The 19,390-nt window shown below is 41.5% G+C and overlaps 1 protein-coding gene across 1 annotated transcript in view; it reads right to left on the reverse strand.

The window, feature by feature from the left end:
• The window catches only part of nlgn4xa (neuroligin 4 X-linked a), a 72,693-nt gene extending 54,853 nt beyond the window's left edge, over positions 1-17,840 (reverse strand). The window contains 2 exon segments of the mRNA XM_054623835.1: positions 6,137-6,196; positions 17,390-17,840. Coding sequence (XP_054479810.1) covers positions 6,137-6,196; positions 17,390-17,840 — 511 coding nt within the window.
• Between the last annotated feature and the right edge of the window lie 1,550 nt (positions 17,841-19,390).

Below are 19,390 nucleotides of genomic sequence, written 5' to 3' on the forward strand. Positions count from 1 at the left end.
CTGTCCAATACAGTTCTACTGACATTCTTAAACAACAGCATCCTACTTCCTGTTCAATACGGTTCTAATGACATGCTAAAGACAACAGCATCCTACTTCCTGTTCAATACGGTTCTACTAACACGCTATTACAACAGCATCCTACTTCCTGTTCAATACGGTTCTACTGACATTCTAAAACAACAGCATCCTACTTCCTGCTCAATAGTTCTACTGACATTCTAAAACAACAGCATCCTACTTCCTGTTCAATACGGTTCTACTGACATTCTAAAACAACAGCTCCCTACTTCCTGTTCAATACGGTTCTACTGACATTCTAAAACAACAGCTCCCTACTTCCTGTCCAATACGGTTTCTAAAACTGACATTCTGACAAAACAACAGCTCCCTACTTCCTGGTCAATAGTTCTACTGACATTCTAAAACAACAGCTCCCTACTTCCTGTTCAATACGGTTCTACTGACATTCTAAAACAACAGCATCCTACTTCCTGTTCAATACGGTTCTACTGACATTCTAAAACAACAATACGGTTCTACTGACATTCTAAAACAACAGCTCCCTACTTCCTGTCCAATACGGTTCTACTGACATTCTAAAACAACAGCTCCCTACTTCCTGTCCAATTCAGTTCTACTGACATGCTTAAACAACAGCATCCTACTTCCTGTTCAATACGGTTCTAATGACATGCTGAAGACAACAGCATCCTACTTCCTGTTCAATACGGTTCTAATGACATGCTAAAGACAACAGCATCCTACTTCCTGTTCAATACGGTTCTACTGACATGCTAAAGACAACAGCTCCCTACTTCCTGTTCAATACGGTTCTACTGACATTCTAAAACAACAGCTCCCTACTTCCTGTCCAATACAGTTCTACTGACATTCTTAAACAACAGCATCCTACTTGCTGTTCAATACGGTTCTAATGACATGCTAAAGACAACAGCATCCTACTTCCTGTTCAATACGGTTCTACTAACACGCTATTACAACAGCATCCTACTTCCTGTTCAATACGGTTCTACTGACATTCTAAAACAACAGCTCCCTACTTCCTGTTCAATATGGTTCTACTGACATTCTAAAACAACAGCATCCTACTTCCTGTTCAATACGGTTCTACTGACATTCTTAAACAACAGCATCCTACTTCCTGTTCAATACGGTTCTAATGACATGCTAAAGACAACAGCATCCTACTTCCTGCTCAATAGTTCTACTGACATTCTAAAACAACAGCTCCCTACTTCCTGTTCAATAAGGTTCTACTGACATTCTAAAACAACAGCATCCTACTTCCTGTTCAATACGGTTCTAATGACATGCTAAAGACAACAGCATCCTACTTCCTGTTCAATACGGTTCTACTGACATGCTAAAGACAACAGCATCCTACTTCCTGTTCAATACGGTTCTACTGACATGCTAAAACAACAGCATCCTACTTCCTGTTCAATACGGTTCTAATGACATGCTAAAGACAACAGCATCCTACTTCCTGTTCAATACGGTTCTAATGACATGCTAAAGACAACAGCATCCTACTTCCTGTTCAATACGGTTCTACTAACACGCTATTACAACAGCATCCTACTTCCTGTTCAACACGGTTCTACTGACATTCTAAAACAACAGCATCCTACTTCCCGCTCAATATAGTTCTACTAACACGCTATTACAACAGCATCCTACTTCCTGTTCAACACGGTTCTAATGACATGCTAAAAACAACAGCATCCTACTTCCTGTTCAACTGGAGGGTGGCTTAAAGAGACAAGCACCTAAACAGAGTGTTTGAGACAGAGGATGAATGAAGGTTTATTCAGACAGAATGAGAAACATAATATGTTCTTTTAACATTAAAGCATGTAAACATGTTCTAGTAGAAACCCAGAATAGAACTGTGATCCTGAAAATGAGCATGATATACTGTATCCCCTTCAAGACGAGCACCTCTGACAGAGCTCATCTAACAGTGAAGAGCAAACTTTGAGAACAAGCGATGTAGAAGAGTTTAGGACACACTGGGTTGTCTGCAGTGCTGTTTCTCTGCAGCAGCCGCTGAGGTGTAGCTGAACCACAGGGGATCACAGGAGTAATTCATTGCCTCTGCAGATGTTCAGACAGTCACAGCGAATCGATCCTGCTCTCCTGAAAACACAGTAAAGCCAAGTAGTGCCTGAAGACGCTGTTTATCCAGACCTTCCACCATGTAGAAACCGTTTGTCCTAGTGTGTCTGTTTTTCCCTGTGGTTTCAGCAGAAACTGTGATCATGAGACGTTGATGCTTATACTGTTCCTTTGCTTATGTCTTGCACTCTATAATACTAAACCTGAGCCAGTAATGTCTGAGTAAGAACACTTATCTCTACATAATCAAAAGCAGTGGGTTTCCTCTTGCATTTACAAGGAGGTTGTTGTCTGTTTTCTGCACCAGCTGTGGGCAGATGGCGAGTTTTCGATCTGTTTTAACGACACATGCCGTCTCCTAACGATGTGGCCCGTCTGATTCGAGGTAAACTATGCTACATCTGTTACCATCAAACCCAATATATGATGCTGTTTACAACCAGTGTGATGAAACCCCGGAGAAAATCCAGCTTTTAGAAAATGGAGCTACAGAGCAACACTAAATAAATTACAGTTTCCTAAATAGACCAATCATTTTATGAAACCAATTTGGCTTACATAAGAAACCTCTGAGGATGATTTTCAAACATTAGTGTATCATTTCATTACATTATTCACAGGAGAACTTAACCAAAGTGACATCGTTTTTTTTACCGTGCACTCACACTGGGAACATTTTGGGGTTTAGGTTCTGCGTTGAGGACACTTCAACATTTCCTTCACAGGACAGGAGGAGCCTGGCAGCAAACCTGGAGGGTTAAAGGGGCCCTCATTCACGTTGAACAACTTCCCCTCATTCCACTTCTCTCATTGCTGGAAGCTCGACAAACATTGGTGGATTTTGAAGTTGAAAGTTGCACTTCCTGTTGAGTGTCTCAATGAATTAAGATGGTAAAACAAAACATTAACGCTGCAGTTATCAATACCTTTATATTAACGATGGATCTAACGTGTGTACTGTGAATGGTGTCACTCATGAATCAGAAAGTCGGTGGTTTGATCCCCGTCCCTTGTGTGTGGATGTTTGGCTCTACTAGTGAGCAGATGGCGCCTCGTATGGCAGCCTCTGCCTCCAATGAGTGGGGAATGCTGGCTTGTGTTTGAGTGTCCGCTAAGATTAGAAAAGTGTTATATGAATGCAGTCCATTTACAAATACCATCATCTACTGAGGCTAGCAACATCCAGCACAATGCATCTCCATCCAGACGGACCTCTCCTCAAGAGGCCTTAGAGGTCATCAAGACGCTCATTACGACCTTCATTTTTGATTCTTAAAAGTTGGAAACTGTCTTCATCTTTTATGTCAACAAAGCCCGGCAGAGCCAAACCCACCATGAACTGGTAAACGACCAAGTACTGTGTCACGTATGTTACTCCTCTGTGGCGTTAAAAACACATGATGACTCCCACTGCTGCTGGCTGACATGTTCCTTCATCACCACCAAACACAAGCTATAGTCCTACAAGCAAACTCTGTACAGTCACTCCAAAAGAGTCTTTGTTAACGAATCAATCAGCAGAATTTCTTCTTCTTGTTCTGTATTGTTCTAATAATTGTAGCATCCTTTTAACATTGAATCTGATATGAAAGGCTGGAGTACATTCTGTTTGTTTTACTGAAAGCCTGTTAACTCCATCTAAATGTTTTTATTTGATCTCATGTATAAAACATTTTAATTCTGTTTTGGTTTTCAATAACACTTGTGGAAAACAAAGTTGTGATTTTTATATATCTCTTCTAAATAGCAGGTTTCCCTGTTCAAGATGGTATACGTTGATGGTACTGGCAGTGAAGATGGGCAGGAACATTAACTTGTGCATAAAGTCACTTTTACACATTAATAGATAAGGTCTGTGGTGAATTATGTCGCAGTGGTTTGTCATTTTTATAAAAAAAGGTTTGAGAGAGCTGAGAGACAAAGAGAGCTCAGAGAGTGTTTTCATGGGTTTACAATTTGCATGTAATTAGCACCTGAGCTAGCACAGCAGCAGCTCACTGCAGCAGCAGCGTAGTGCAGGTGATGTTCAGAAATGAAGAAACAAAAGGCTTTACATTTACTTCTACTGAGAATAAAAAGGTGTTTTAATGAATTGCAACATAACCAAACCTTTAGTCTTATTACTACAATGCTGAAGACAGCTGATACAGCTCAGTAGAAATGTGAGCCCATCTCAGTGTAAACTGTTATTCAATCTTTCACTGAATGTCAAGTTTAATGAACTTCTGTTCCTTCTCTTGTTGCTGTTATATTCTGCTTAAGCTGTAAATATATTATTTAAATTATGAAAAAGAGATCATTTATTAATGTCCTTCCCATCACAGCTGTAATAGTTATTTAAACAGTGATACTTTCCATGGAAAACTTTATTTTGCAAAGTGGCTGAATCTTGTTTTCCTATCTTGTATCACTGTATGTGTTCTAATCCATCACTCATCAACATGTCAGAGTTTAAGCTTGTAAAGGTTGTGTCACCCAATGAAGGAAATATGTTGTTCATACGGAATAAAACCATAAACCACTTTTGGCTTCAATCTAAATACAGAACAGAATTCCATCTGATCCAACATGGACATATGTTGACATATATTTTTTTTAAATAAAATGTATAGCACTTTGGACACAGCTATTTTCTATTGTTATATTTTCCATAAATATTCTATATTATGGTATAAAAGCAGTTTCAAAGCGCTCTCTACACTGTCAAAAATAAATGTATTTTATTTAAAATAGGCAAGATGTATATTAGTGTGTGTGCAGTTAATGTTACGCTGTTTAGAATGACAGAAATGAATAAATATCACTACATAAACATATATACTATAACTGTGACATAACCCAATAAGTTATTTTAAAAAAGGAAGACTTTAATAAAAAGTGGCTTCATGAAATATACACTCACTGGGAAAAAGGATATTTTGAAATAAAAACTGCTGGAATCTTATTATGAAAGTAAACAGGGTGAATTAACATTTCATATTAATATTTTTACCTCCTCATTGCATGGTCATGGAACATACAACACAAGGTCACACTGGAAATCTATCCATCATGAGGAGAACTGGTGAAGCAATTCATATAGTTTGGTTTTGTTGGGCACAGTATGAGTTTGTATGATGGTGTGAAAATAGATGCCTATTAACCAGAGGTAAAATCCCCTCTATCAGATCCATAAATCATAAATCATTGAAGAGTACGTTCAAACCCTCAGCTTTGGCCCCTGGTCATAGCTCACATAGCTGCCTGGCTAATGCTAACTCATGTAGAAGAATGCACGCAGAGGATTATGTCAAATATCACTCTCCGGAGCAGCAGCCCTCAGAGCGGAACAAGCGGCCATGTGATTCAGAGAGGAAACTGCCTTTTCTGACTCTAGCATGTCTCTCCCCGAGGACAAACGCTGCCCTTTACTCAAATGTCTCCTTCTCCTCCTCCAGTCATCTGCCAGTCCCCACAGATCACCAACCAGGGCCCAGAGAACCTGCTGGATCTGGTTATTGTCATGCAGAGGAGCGAGGTGTTAATAGAGGAAAGAGAAAGTGTTTCTCTGGAGCCACTGATGAACAAATCTCCTCTGTCAAAACAACATGGGTTAGAGCTCATGCTTCACCAAGCAATGGAAGAAAAGAAAGGTTAGAGAAGGGACATGATCGTTAAAATGTTTAAGGCACCAGAGGAGATAACATGCAGAGCTGCATCAGATCACATTTATATATATATATATATATATATGAGACCTCCTTCCTGTTTAGAGGAGCCCTCTCTCCTCAGACCAGACGCTCGGCTTCACACCCCTCCAAAGAGGAAAGAGGTTGGTTCAAAAAGAAAAAGCTGAGTGCACTCCGAAGCCCTTCAAGGGGAGTAAAAATGAGAGAGGGGGGGGGGGGGTCAAAAGGAACTGACTAAAAACAAAAAGGTCTGCAGGTTCGCTGTCATGCACTTGTCAGGCTTTTATTTTGTCGGTCAAAAAGGGGTTAAAAAGATAGTAAAATACCTTCATCAGCGCCACCATCATTACTGAGGAAATCTGCACCCTGCGTGTTTGAGTTGGCCCCTGGTGTTGAGGAGAAAAGTAGAATAAGGGGAAATATTTAAGATGAAAAAAAAGAGAAAAAAGAGAAAAAAGAAAAAAAGAATTCAGCCAAAAAAGTAAAAAAAATCATTTAAAAGTGTATAAAAAAGGTTGTGGTTCTGTGTGAGGAAAAACAGGTCCATGGTGAGCTTTGTGTCTGTGAGCAGCAGCCTGGCAGAACCAGAACAGAACCGAGTGACGGGTTCTGTTCAGTTCCACTGTGGTGATAAACACTCTGATATTCACAAAGAACCGATTCATTCTCACTGTCAAACTCTGAGTCCTTCAGGAGAACTAGAACACGTTTATAAGTTACATATATGGAACACAATAAAAAGATTCCTTTGTTTTTTTCTGGTGGTGCAACGGATCAGATCACCACAAAAGACAAACTTTTTGCCACCAATACTCCCGATTATTGATGATCCATATTGTCAGAGATGGATCCCTTTGTTCTTTGATTGGAGCAGATGGTCTACAAGGCTCTAGGTACATTTCATTTTTTGCAAACCATATCTGCAAACAACTTTTAAACATATTGAAACAGAAGAAAAGAATGAAAACATTTGAAACCACTGTATCTAAATGTTCATATGGGGTCAGTGTCTCACAGTTGACGGTTGTTATCGTCACACATCATTCTTTTCCAGTTTTTCCTGCGCTCAGCAGTCAGAACAACAGTGACAGTCAGAACAACAGTGACAGTCAGAACAACAGTGACAGTCAGACAGTAAACAGAGCGATGATACGTCTCCGCCCTCAGCACAGTCTGACAGGACTGGCTCTGAGCACACCAACAAGACTAACATCAAACTGAGCCTGGCTCAGCTAACGGCTGGACGGACAGGTTTGACTTGTGGAAGACGGATTTCCTCCGCTGTGGTACTGCATGTTCCAAACTTCATATCGTGTGATCTGACTCTCTCATCGAGGTAAACATGAAGCCAGCAGCACCGGCAGCAGAGTCAGACCAGAACTCACATGGAACATCAAAATGTCTGCTTGTGAAACCTAAAGATCAACTCATCTCGATTTGGAAGAAACTGAAAGAAATACATGAAAGCAAAATACAATAAAAGCAAATTGTATTGATTGTTCACTTTAGTTAAACATGTATCTGTAAATCAAAGCACCTGTTTGTTCTTATTCAGAATAATTAAGAAAAGGCCTTTTTATGTATTTAATATTCATATGCTATATTACATCATCATATACTGAGCCTGTGCCAGCGTATTGCTACATATTCAACCTGGAACAAGCTGTCTCCAGAAATGATTCTACGATTAGGGGGGTAGTATTCCTCGTTTTGTTTCTGTAAGTATACCTGTTTAACTGTGCTGGATTAAACATTAAGTAAACTAAAATGAATTGAGAAATTGAGATTAAACAATAAATACACCGTCCAACCTGAGGAGATATTTTGTATTATCATTCATAAGGTGGAGTGAGTTGCCGTGGTGATGGACATGCAGGTCCTGTAATTGGAGATCTCCCAGCCAGCTGGTGATTTGCCAAAAACAAAAGAACAGCAGCAAACACGCTGAGCTAACAGCCACATCTGACACACAGAAGAACACATTCAGCTGCTGCTGGCTTTGACTGGCAGATAGAACCCACAGCAGTGTCCATGTCAACATGTGGACACTTGAGCCGGTCTTAATGCTAAGCTAGGCTAGCTATGGCCCCACTTCAGCTCCATATTTCAGTGACGTCAGTCCCTGATGTGGGATTCATTTCAATCCTTCAGGCACATCTGGCAACAAAAAGCAGCCCAGTGATTGGATGTTAAGGATCCTCAGTCTCAGAGCAAATACAACTGAAAACTGAAAGAACACGTTTGTTGATCAACAAGTCATTAATTAAAAATGAAAACACACAACACACACACACACACACACACACACACACACACACACACACACACACACACACACACAGAAACAAATTGATTCATACTGTTTGTGTTAGGCTGTTATGCGATATGATGAAACTCATTTTCAAAGGTTTTCATCCTTTGTTTGTTTGTTTGTATAGAAAGAAAAATGAAAAGTTGAATTCATGTGATGATCACCTGAAACATAATTTGACTTTTGCCATATTTTATCATCTGAATTACTTAGCATATTACAGTGAACAGTGTTTAAACAGAACTAAATTACCTTTTGGAGATGACTCTGAGCGTTCCCTCTGTTTGTGTCCTAGGTTTATATTGTTAAAGACTGTGTATTCATTCTGTTATGTTGTTCATCCTGTAGACATTACACATATTACTCTTCTGTCCATCCTGTAAGAGGAATCCCTCCTCAGGGCTGCCCTGCTCAGTTGTTGACGATGTTGGGGTAATGGTTCTTTCTTTCTGCAGATGATGGAGCTGTGTAGTGTTTTATTACCTTCATGAAGGCCCAACGTAACCCTCGGCTACAGTAAAGGAACAGTGTGTAGCATCTAGGGGGATCTTTTGGCAGGTACAAATGATTATACTTACATATTTTGTTTAGAAAGATAATCTTCACATTGAACACGACTTTTACGATATTTGAATCGATCAATGGTCACATGAGCGTAAAGGTGGACTAGTCGCTGTGATCGCTTTCTGTAGTCTCATTTAGACACTTGTTAGCAGCCAGATGTTTAAAGACACTTACAAGGTTCAAAATGTACATGAGGGTTTTGACTGACATATTTTATATCATAAAACAAAAAACAACCCTTTAACTGTGAGACGGGGGACCAGGGGGAGCTAAAACGCTGACTCATGTCTGAGTTTAAGACTCATTCCTGCACCACTCCACTACTGCAAGAGCTGCTTCCTGTAATGAAGAGAAGCATGATATGAAGAAGAGGTGTTTTATAGAAAAACATCTGGTGTTCATTATCCGTGCTGCCCAATAGTCCTGGAGCCCTACCCCTGTTGAGAGTGTGTGTCCTGGTCTCACTGTGCTCCGGCCTCCATGGTGGGCTGTTACATTCACTGATCAACGAATGGTGGAGAATCGGTCTCTACAGGCACATTATGTGGCAGCAGCGCTGGATGGGGGAGTGTTTGCACAATACTGAGAGGGCAAGCTGCTCAAACACGGCTAGTGCCATGTCAGTGGAAGTAGGCCGAGCATGAACACTCACATCTGCTCACACACACACACAGATATACGCATAACATCATGATACGGAATATAAACCAGAATATATACATACAGTACATAGAGATATAAATGCACCTTATGAAATCAATAGTTCACAGTGGTTTTCTATAAGAACCATGGTGCTTTCTACACCCAGACAAATGGAAAGCAGCCACCTCACAAATGTTTAAAACCATAAACCAAGCCAAAGATCTACCAACGTAACAAACACAGTACTAACAGGAACAAGAGGAACATTTGCATTGATGGGTAATGCTCCAGTAGGACTACTCTCATCAGTGTACACAGCTGAGCCGACGCCATTCAGAAGTGACTTCAGAGTGGAATCAGTACTGGGTTCAGTAAGAGCGACCATGCAGCCATCCTGCTGGGATCAATGTACTTCAGATTTTTTTTTTTTACTTGTATGTATTTATAATTATTTAATACCGATGCTGATGCCACTTTGGAAGAAATATTTTATTCAAAAACTCTAAATTATAATGCATCCATTACATATCTATGCCACAGGTCTTTAATATCTATAGCCCTCCACCAGTCGGGGCTTTATGGCAGAGTAGCCTCTCCTCAGTATATATATATACATCCCAAACTATGAGAAATAAGATCTGAACTTTTTATAATTCTAGCGGTATGTACATTCATCTGCATCGTGCTCAAACATTCCAGTAGCGATGAAGGTCTAGTTGCTGATTAGACCTTTATCTAGCCCTGATGCTGACTTGCATGATTTTTTGATGATTTTGTTTTTTCTGTCAAGAGGATACATTAATGCCAAAAAAACAATTTTAGCAAATGGCTGCAATGAAACAAAGGGTGAAAAATTTAAAGGGGTCTGAAAGTACCCACTGCATTCACTAGTTGCTGATTAGACCTTTATCTAGCCCTGATGCTGACTTGCATGATTTTTTGATGATTTTACAATCACCAGAGCAATAAAGAACAATAGTTGAACAATAGTTCTGTCTACAAAGAAATAAACACCATGTGACATGTGAATTTTATTCTTAGAATTATAAACATAAATTTAAGATTCAAAAGAGTCCTTAATCACGGCACTGCTCATTTTTCTGAAATGTGTCATTTAATATGCAGATGACTCTGTATTTTCTAAAAATGTAGGAAACTTCAGAAAGTAAATGAGCTGATAGTGATTTCTACTGACAGCATTCACTGTCACCAAATCCTAAAGAAGAAAACCAGAAACTGCATATATTAATGGTATATGTAGTACAAACAGTCGGCAAGGTAAAGGTAAGCTAATTAAAATGCCCAGATGTAATTAAAAATTGGAACCTGTGATGTATAAAAGGAACTTATTGCATTAATGAGTTTTTAGAACTTAAATATATATATATTTATATTTTTCTATTTTTAATCTTCCAAACTTTTGTATTGCAGTAAAATGACCACTGTTGATCGATGCAGTTATTTAACAGTGTGAACATGGAGGGAGGAGGCAGAACATTATCATGGAGGCTGTGGCTGAGCGGAGCACAGATGTGGGCTGTGAGCTACACCAAACACAGAGGAAGTGCTGACTTTACACCCTGTGAATTACATAATCACCTGATGTGTTTGGCATCAAGATGCAAGTAAATAAAATTGAACCGCAGTGGTTTGGAAAATGCAGTCTTAGAGCGGATTACTCTCGGGGCACCTCGGCTTACCTCATTTTATCTACGCTTATAAAGTGCTGCAAAGTGTATTTTAATCTAAGGAATAGCTTGCTCCAATGCTGCACAAAACGCTGAAAAATGTCTTCAGGTTGGGAGCTCGGAATAAATGATGTCTGCCGATGGAACATTAAGCTGCTGGTAGTGCCTGTGGTAGAGGGAATGAAGGGAACACTGAACAATGAGCTGAGGGTTGAGCACTAAAACAGACTAATGTGGGAGATGTGGACAATTAGAAAGTAGAGACGAGGCGGCCGTGGTGTTGTCCCCCCCCTCCCCCAGAATGTCCTCCAGAGGAAACGTCTTCGCTACACAGCTGCATGTCACCTCCCCATCAGTCTGCAGCGTCTGCAGGCCTTAACACACTCACACATGCACTCTCCAAACTAAACTCTCTTTCTCTCCATCCACCCTCCATCTGTATCCTCACAGCCTCTTTCTCTACGTCCACCCTCCATCTGTATCCTCACAGCCTCTTTCTCTACGTCCACCCTCCATCTGTATCCTCACAGCCTCTTTCTCTACGTCCACCCTCCATCTGTATCCTCTTTCTCTTTCTCCACACAAATGAGCTCCTGGGCGTTTGGGCTGCAGACAGCCAGCACCTTGTCTGCTCGGCCAGTAGATTCCAGCTGGAAATCTAAAAGGCTGTGACAATACAGTCGTCTGAGCATGCTCAGTGCAGGCGAGGGCGGATTTCCTCTTTCGACTTCAAATCAGATGACAAAGAATAGGCATCGCTTAATCTGTCAACCCACTTGAGGTGCAGTGAAACTATAAATCCCTCCCTGATCCTCAGCGTGCAGGATATTTTGACATAACACTGGATTTGTGAAAAGGCCAGCTCGGGGGATCTAAAGATGATGGGCAGCGAGGGGAGTCTGACTGGAATAGACATGTCACCCCCCCGCTGAGCTCAGACTGTGAGGTACTCTACTGAGACTCTGTTTCTCCTCACACGTCTGTCTCTGTACGCCATCATGGGGAATAATGTAATGTAGTACATTATCTGCATCTACAAAGTACTGTTTCCATTTACCAAGCACACCTCACACTCTATCTAGTGTTCAGGTGACCACCTCGGAACTCCACTTTGGCTGATGGCACGTGTTCCCCTACAGGTTCACCTCCAAACACACACCGGCTCCCAATGCTTTCAAGAACCCATTAAGAACAATTAGGAGACAAGGTGCTGCCTGGACTAAAGTCCTCGTGTTTCACAATGCCTCGTCTGATGAAAACCTTTCAGAGCCCTGTTGGGTAGAAGGATAATGTCATAGTGTGCAGAGAGGAGAGGAGCTTACTTTACTGATGTAACAGTATCCTTTGCAAATGCACAGAAATGAGACATTTGAATACATTTAAGCTGGGCCATTGAAGCAATATGCTGCAATTTGCTGATGATTAATTAATCAGTTGATCAAAACAACCCCCACATACTTTGATAATCTGTCATCTTTCAAGTCAGAATGGCACTCCTGGTGGTTCCAGCCACTCAAATCTAATAAGCAAAGTAAAGTGAGGTTTGTTGTGTTTGGTTAACGCCACTGTTGTGGTATCAAACGATTGGTTGTCTGAAGAGATGGGCGATCCTTAAAGAAAAAACCTTGCTGGCAAAGAAACCAGCAGCTCGACAACCGAAATGCAAAGAACGATCATGAATAAATGAGGGAGGAAGACATTTATGGTGATATGTTAATGTTGTGGCGATACTTAAAAGCTACTGATGTCCAACACAAAGCTGATTGGTTAGACATATAATAAACAGTAAGTTTCAGCATCCCTGGTGAAAGTTCATCAAGAGAAGCGAGATGTGACGACCAAAGTTCCCCTTTCGCTCTGGTGTGTGACACACTTCTTCTGTCTGGAGGACGAGCTCCTTTGTTCACACCTGGGAACAGCTCTCAAACATTGGGCTAAGGTTCCTGGGGAGAACTGTAGAACCCAGGTGACGACAGGAGGAAGCACGATGGTTACGGAGGGGAGCTTAGGAAACGATCAAAGAACGGGAGATAGAAGTCGTATCTCTATTCCTTCGTCATGGGGAATTTTGGATCTCTGGCTAATAAGCTGGATAAGCTAACGGCCCCGGGGACGAGTCAGGAGACGACTGGGAGAGCAAGGGAATATCTTTCACTGAGACATGACTGCAGGAGGATATCCTGATTCTGCCGCCACCAACACTGTGAGGAAACCGAGAGGAGAGGGATGAGGTTAAAAGGAGGGGTCCTAGCGTTGTCAGTAACAACATTTTACCGTGAAGGAACATGTCTGTAGCACAACATCAACACCTTCTGTGTCCCTATTATCTGTCTCTGGTGTTGTTGTTGCTGTTCTGCACTCAGCAGAGGTTTGAGACGTGACTCCGTCAGAGCCAGGCTGACACCCCGACGCCTTCATGCTGATCTCCAGAGACTTTAAACACAAGGCCCTTGCCAACACCTCAACAAACGTCACAAACCGTCCCCCAACCGAGACACTAAAGACAATGGATTTACTCTATGCTCATGGAAGAGAAGCACACCGCTCCACAGCCTTCACCCTCTTGGCGTGTCTGATCACAACCTGGTTCAGCTCCTCCCACAAAATACCCCTTGTCCAGGGGTATCCTCCAACCAACAAGGACAGAGGGAGATGGTCACTGGTAGAACATTTAGGGGCTATTTGGGGGCCACAACCTTGAGGAATGCTGACAGAGTCATGAGGGCATCTAAGGACTCACAGTACGGATCAACTTTGTGTGGACACTGTTGCTACAGCAACGACTGTAACATGTCTCTGGATCACTGGGGACAGCAGGGCCCTCAGGAACAGGGGAGCAGATTCAGAGAGGGCTTAGGAGGAAGGTCAAGGAGGGCAAGGACATCTACAGGATGGAAATGAAGGCCAGACTGCAGCAGAATAACAGGCATGAGGACCGTCACACACTATCTACCAACAGCCAGGGGGAGAAGGTGGCCCCGTGGCTGATGAGCTAAATCTGTCCTTTAACAGATTCCACACATGGGCCCCCTCCACATCCCTCATGATGAAGACTCTCAGGAGACCGACACCTTCCCTGGATCATTTCAATCTGATCCGCTGACCAAATGTCACAGATTTAGTTCATATTGTGATAATCTGTTCAGTCTGTTTGCTTTTGTGTTCACTTCCTGTTTTATTTCGTTGTCACGGTTGTTGTGTATGGTGTCTAGTTTTACTTCCTGTAGGTTTCCCCACACACCTGTACCTTGTTGTAATTAAGCTTTCCCTATTTAGACCCTGTGTTTCCACTCACCCTCTGACAGATAGTCTTTGTCTCCTTAGTGAGCACATGTTTCCTGCCTTCAGCTCCTTCTGTTGATTTACCTGGTTTTTGACTCTGCCTGTATTATGGGTTTTATGCTTTTTCCCTGAATGGATTTGGTCTCTTTCTTTGACTGCCTCCCTGTGTATGACCTCTGGATTACCAAATAAAGTAGTTTATTTTGAATTATATTTTGTCTCCATTGCTTCCCTCTGCGTCTGAGCCCCAGTTTGGTACAGAAGTGTTTCACATATCTAGAAGATCAGACTGTTGTGATTAAAGTGCTAACGAACATACAGCTTCTTTAGCAGTGAAACAGCTCTGATATGGCTTTCATCATCGGTAAATATAATATAATATGTGGCTGATATGTGACAGCACACACCGCTATCTCCTAATGTGAGGCTGTAGTGGAAAGGACCTGCTAAGGTGGACCAACCCAGGAGAAACACTATTACTCCCTACTAATGCATTGAAGATGCACTATATTTAACTTGAAACTCTTTTTTATTATGTATACTGCACTGCTGTCCACTGATTAATTGTGCTCTACTTGAGTACAATAACTTTTTAGAGCCACTGAATCATTTGCGAAAAGCCTCCGAAAAACACCGGATTGTGAGATTATCCCTCTCCTGCACTTTTTAATCTCCCACGTACTCCAGAGCTCAGTCCAAATTTAGCACGGAGCTGTCAAAGATCTCAGCCTCACACGCGTTAATGCTCCACTCTCCTTCCAGAGGCCGTCCACACCGTCCTGCTGCTTCCTAAAGCGGGCTGCCCTCTAACCACTGCAGGTTACCTTCCACACACATGAGGTCTGCTGCTGCTGCTGCTGCTGCTGCTGCTGGACCGGGCGGGTAAAGTGCTCCACACAGCCACTCCAAGTCACAAGTGCTCATTCAAACAGCGGAGTGCAGGAAACAAGCTATTGTGGAGGAGCCTTTGGCCTGATAGCAATACACAAGCACTCTGTGTTGTTTTTCATTTTAATCTTACATCACTGTTGGTTAAAAGCTCTTATCAGTCAGAGCACAAAGACAGAGCTCTGAGCACATAAAGCAGGCTCTGCATTCCCTCCTTACTGGACAGAGTTCACTGATTAGACTGCAGTCAAACTACCAGGTAATCAGTGCACAAAGACGCATGTTTACTGTTCCCAATGTCTTAATCACCAGAGGGTATGACACATTACTCACTGTAAGAGGAAATAAACATTCATTGTTTAAAGAAGCATGATTAGCGTGTTGTCCTTCTAGCATAGCTAATCAAAAGTCATGATTTGTATGAATAAACAAAAGCGTCTTTGGGTGATGTCAGTAATTATCCCTGTTCCTCTCCTGACATGTCTCCCCTCTGATTTCTGTTTGATCTATTTTTTGTCTAAGGAGCTAGAAGAAAAACACAATCTAAGTTCAACTGGACTTCATAAACAGTTCCCATTTAAAAATGAAGTTTTTTATCAAACTGCTCAAAAGCATCCATCACATAAAATCAATTCCATAATCAAGCATAGTCAGTAGTCAGGTTTAGCCAGCTAATCAAAGCATAATAATGGAACCATTGTTTTGGTACCTGCTTTTAGTGACCACCTGCTACAGAACACACGGCCGACTACACATTGACCCAAACACTGCTCTTACCCTGGAATACTACAGTATGTTCACTTATCCTGGAATACTACAGTATGTTCACTTATCCTGGAATACTACAGTATGTTCACTTATCCTGGAATACTACAGTATGTTCACTTATCCTGGAATACTACAGTATGTTTACTTATCCTGGAATACTACAGTATGTTCACTTATCCTGGAATACTACAGTATGTTTACTTATCCTGGAATACTACAGTATGTTCACTTATCCTGGAATACTACAGTATGTTCACTTATCCTGGAATACTACAGTATGTTTACTTATCCTGGAATACTACAGTATGTTCACTTATCCTGGAATACTACAGTATGTTCACTTATCCTGGAATACTACAGTATGTTCACTTATCCTGGAATACTACAGTATGTTCACTTATCCTGGAATACTACAGTATGTTCACTTATCCTGGAATACTACAGTATGTTTACTTATCCTGGAATACTACAGTCTATATGGCTTATAATTATTTATTATACATATATATTTTTTTTACTTCCCAGCAGTATATGACAATAATTATGTCGAATGAATTAATTAATTGAACACAAACTGGGCCTGCAAAAGAAAATGGATGGATGGATTTACCAATTCAGAATAATTAATAATTCAAGTTAATTTACCGTGGGTCGTTTGACACTAAGCTAATTAGCTTCCTAGCTATGCAGCTAGCAGTAGTGTCAGTGCTGCAGGTCAGATGGTGTCAACTGAAACCCTGCATGAACCGTCCACTTTAACAATTATCCCACTTTTAGTTTAAAGATGTTTAATGTTAACAAACCCACCAGCACAGAGGTGGAAATCAATGTGCTAAATCGTCAATGTGCTAAATTTTGATTAAATTGTTGTATGCAAAGAGAAACACAAAGCTATGTTTCTATCCAAGCATTTAAAAGTGATCAATACAGAGTTTATGCCACAAAAGATGTTGGAATAAGGAGCTCAAGCTTCCAGGTGGCTATACCATATAGCATGGTGGTCACAACAATAACTCTATTATCTCCTGTTTGAAGAAAGGCCCTCATCATATTCATTCATATTGAACTTTAGAGGTGGATTTTCCCTAAACAATGAAAAATGACCACCCAGTCAAACCTGGGGCAGTCCAGACCTGGATAGAAGGGCAGGTATGACAAGCTGTGTTGGAATGACTTCACCTTTAAATGACGTCCGTGTTAAAGGTGAACACCGTCATTTTGTTATAGCGCTAGTGGGTGCCATATAAAAAAAATCAGTGAACAATGACATTCATCTGAACATGAATCACAAATAAGCTGTGTTCTATTTCCTGTGAGCAGAAAAGGACTCAGACCTTCTAGAAGTAGAGCTGCTCAGGCAGGTGAGGAATAGGATGGAGAACACAAAGACAAACAGGAAGGGGTTAAAGACAGAAGACAGGAGTCAGGTGACCTACCGTCCTCCGTGGGGACGTAGATGTTCAGGTAGAGGCAGTCCTCGCTCTGCTCCTGCACGTAGGTCACCACTGTATCCAAGTTGGCGGTGAACCAAACAGGCAGCATATCATTGAGCAAAAAGCGGTCCTCTAAGAACTGAGGACAAACCGCAGCGAACTGAGTAGCATTCCTGATGCCGGGCCAGGACATGGGCGGCTCCGGCGGCTGGAACCTCCGCTCCCCCGTCGGGGCCAGCGCGTACGGGATCCCCAAATACTGTTCCACTGGTCCCAGGATCTCATTTGGTAATGTAACCTTCACTCCCCGCAATTTCCCATAATTGGTGGTGACCACTGGGTGCTGCTGGGACTGAACGGCGGCCACGCAGATGAACGCCAGCCCCACCCACATCAGAAGGTTGGCCTTTGCTGTGGAGCGACACATCCATGAAGGGCCTCCAGGTGCTGACATGCTACTGTTGTGCTGGGCCTGGGCCTGGCAGGTCGTGGTTATGGTCCACCCTCGGGTCCTCGGTGCCCCCCGCCCCTCCACCGAGATGCTTCCTGCTCGTCCTCAGGCTGCCAGCTGAATGAAGGAGCCCCAGCCAAACAGAGCAGCTTCCTCAGAACTCCCCATCCTGAGAGCCTGCATGGAGATGTTACCTGCTGTTAAGCTCCAGGAGACCAGGAGAGATCCTTGGATGCCCTGTGGTTACCTGCACTCCAGCTTGATGCGTTATCCTGAAAGAAAAAGAAAAGACCAAGGGTTCAGTCCAACCTGCAATATCATCAAAGCTTGGATTGTTTTTAACTAAACAACGAGCGTTCCAGGGATAATAACGTTGGTCTTCTTTGATTCAAACTAAGATAGCTGGGCAAATATTGGATGGTTTGCCAAGAAATTACATACACACATTCATCCCCTGCTTGTTTGGGATCAAATGTATAACAGATATATAAGGTCAGTAACTTTTTATGAAAAAAGGGATCTGGGGTCTATTATCAATATTCAATATGATGTCAGTAGTGTGACAAAACAACATCACATGTAACTCCACAAGGTCCTGTGCTTGGACCATTTCCATTCACCATATTCATACCTCCTTAAGGCAATATCATTAATATCAAAACACTCCATAAACTTCCACTGTTATGCAGATGACATCCATTTATATCTATCAATCAAGACAGCCAGAACTAACCAGTTAAATACAAGGCTGTCGAATGTTAAACTCAGACAAAACTGAAGTTCTTCTACTTGGCCCAGACCACCTCTACATACATACATACATACATACATACATACATACATACATACATACATACATACATACATACATACATACATACATACATACATACATACATACATACAGACATACATGATCTAATGATAAAGTTACTCTAGATGATGTTGCTATGGCCTAAAGCACCAAAGTCAAGAATCTTTGAGTTATGTTTGATCAGGATATGTCCTTTAACTTCCACATAAAACAATCTACAGACTGACTTTTCTTAACTAGAACATTAGTCAATGAAGACTAGATTATTGCAATTCCTTATCATGCTATCAGGCGTCTCTAATAAGACTCTTAAGACTCTCTTTCTCTCTGTCTATATATAGATACATATACATATAGAAATATATATAAGTTATTTGGATGAAGAAAATCTCACTCCCTACTGCAGAAATGTTGATTAATTACCCGCTCACTCAACTAACACTCCATGCCACTCAAAGTCAGGCCAAATCAATTATTAATTATTAAATATCATGCTGACCAGCACTGACTCCTTTCTGATATCAAATATAAACTAAAAGGCTGCATGAATAAATAAGTGGAATTCTGTTAATAGAGTTAAAGTTCATGCCAATCTTTGCAGGCAACATCTTTTAACTGAACAGTTTCCCAGCATGCATTAGTGTAAAAGAACAGAACAGACTCAAAGTGTTCCTGACTACAGCTGTACGGATCTGTCATGTTGTTCTGTTTGGAAACACATCCGCTCAAACAACAAGAT

The sequence above is a fragment of the Anoplopoma fimbria genome, chromosome 22 (genome assembly GCF_027596085.1).
Source record: "Anoplopoma fimbria isolate UVic2021 breed Golden Eagle Sablefish chromosome 22, Afim_UVic_2022, whole genome shotgun sequence".
Lineage (NCBI taxonomy): Eukaryota > Metazoa > Chordata > Actinopteri > Perciformes > Anoplopomatidae > Anoplopoma > Anoplopoma fimbria.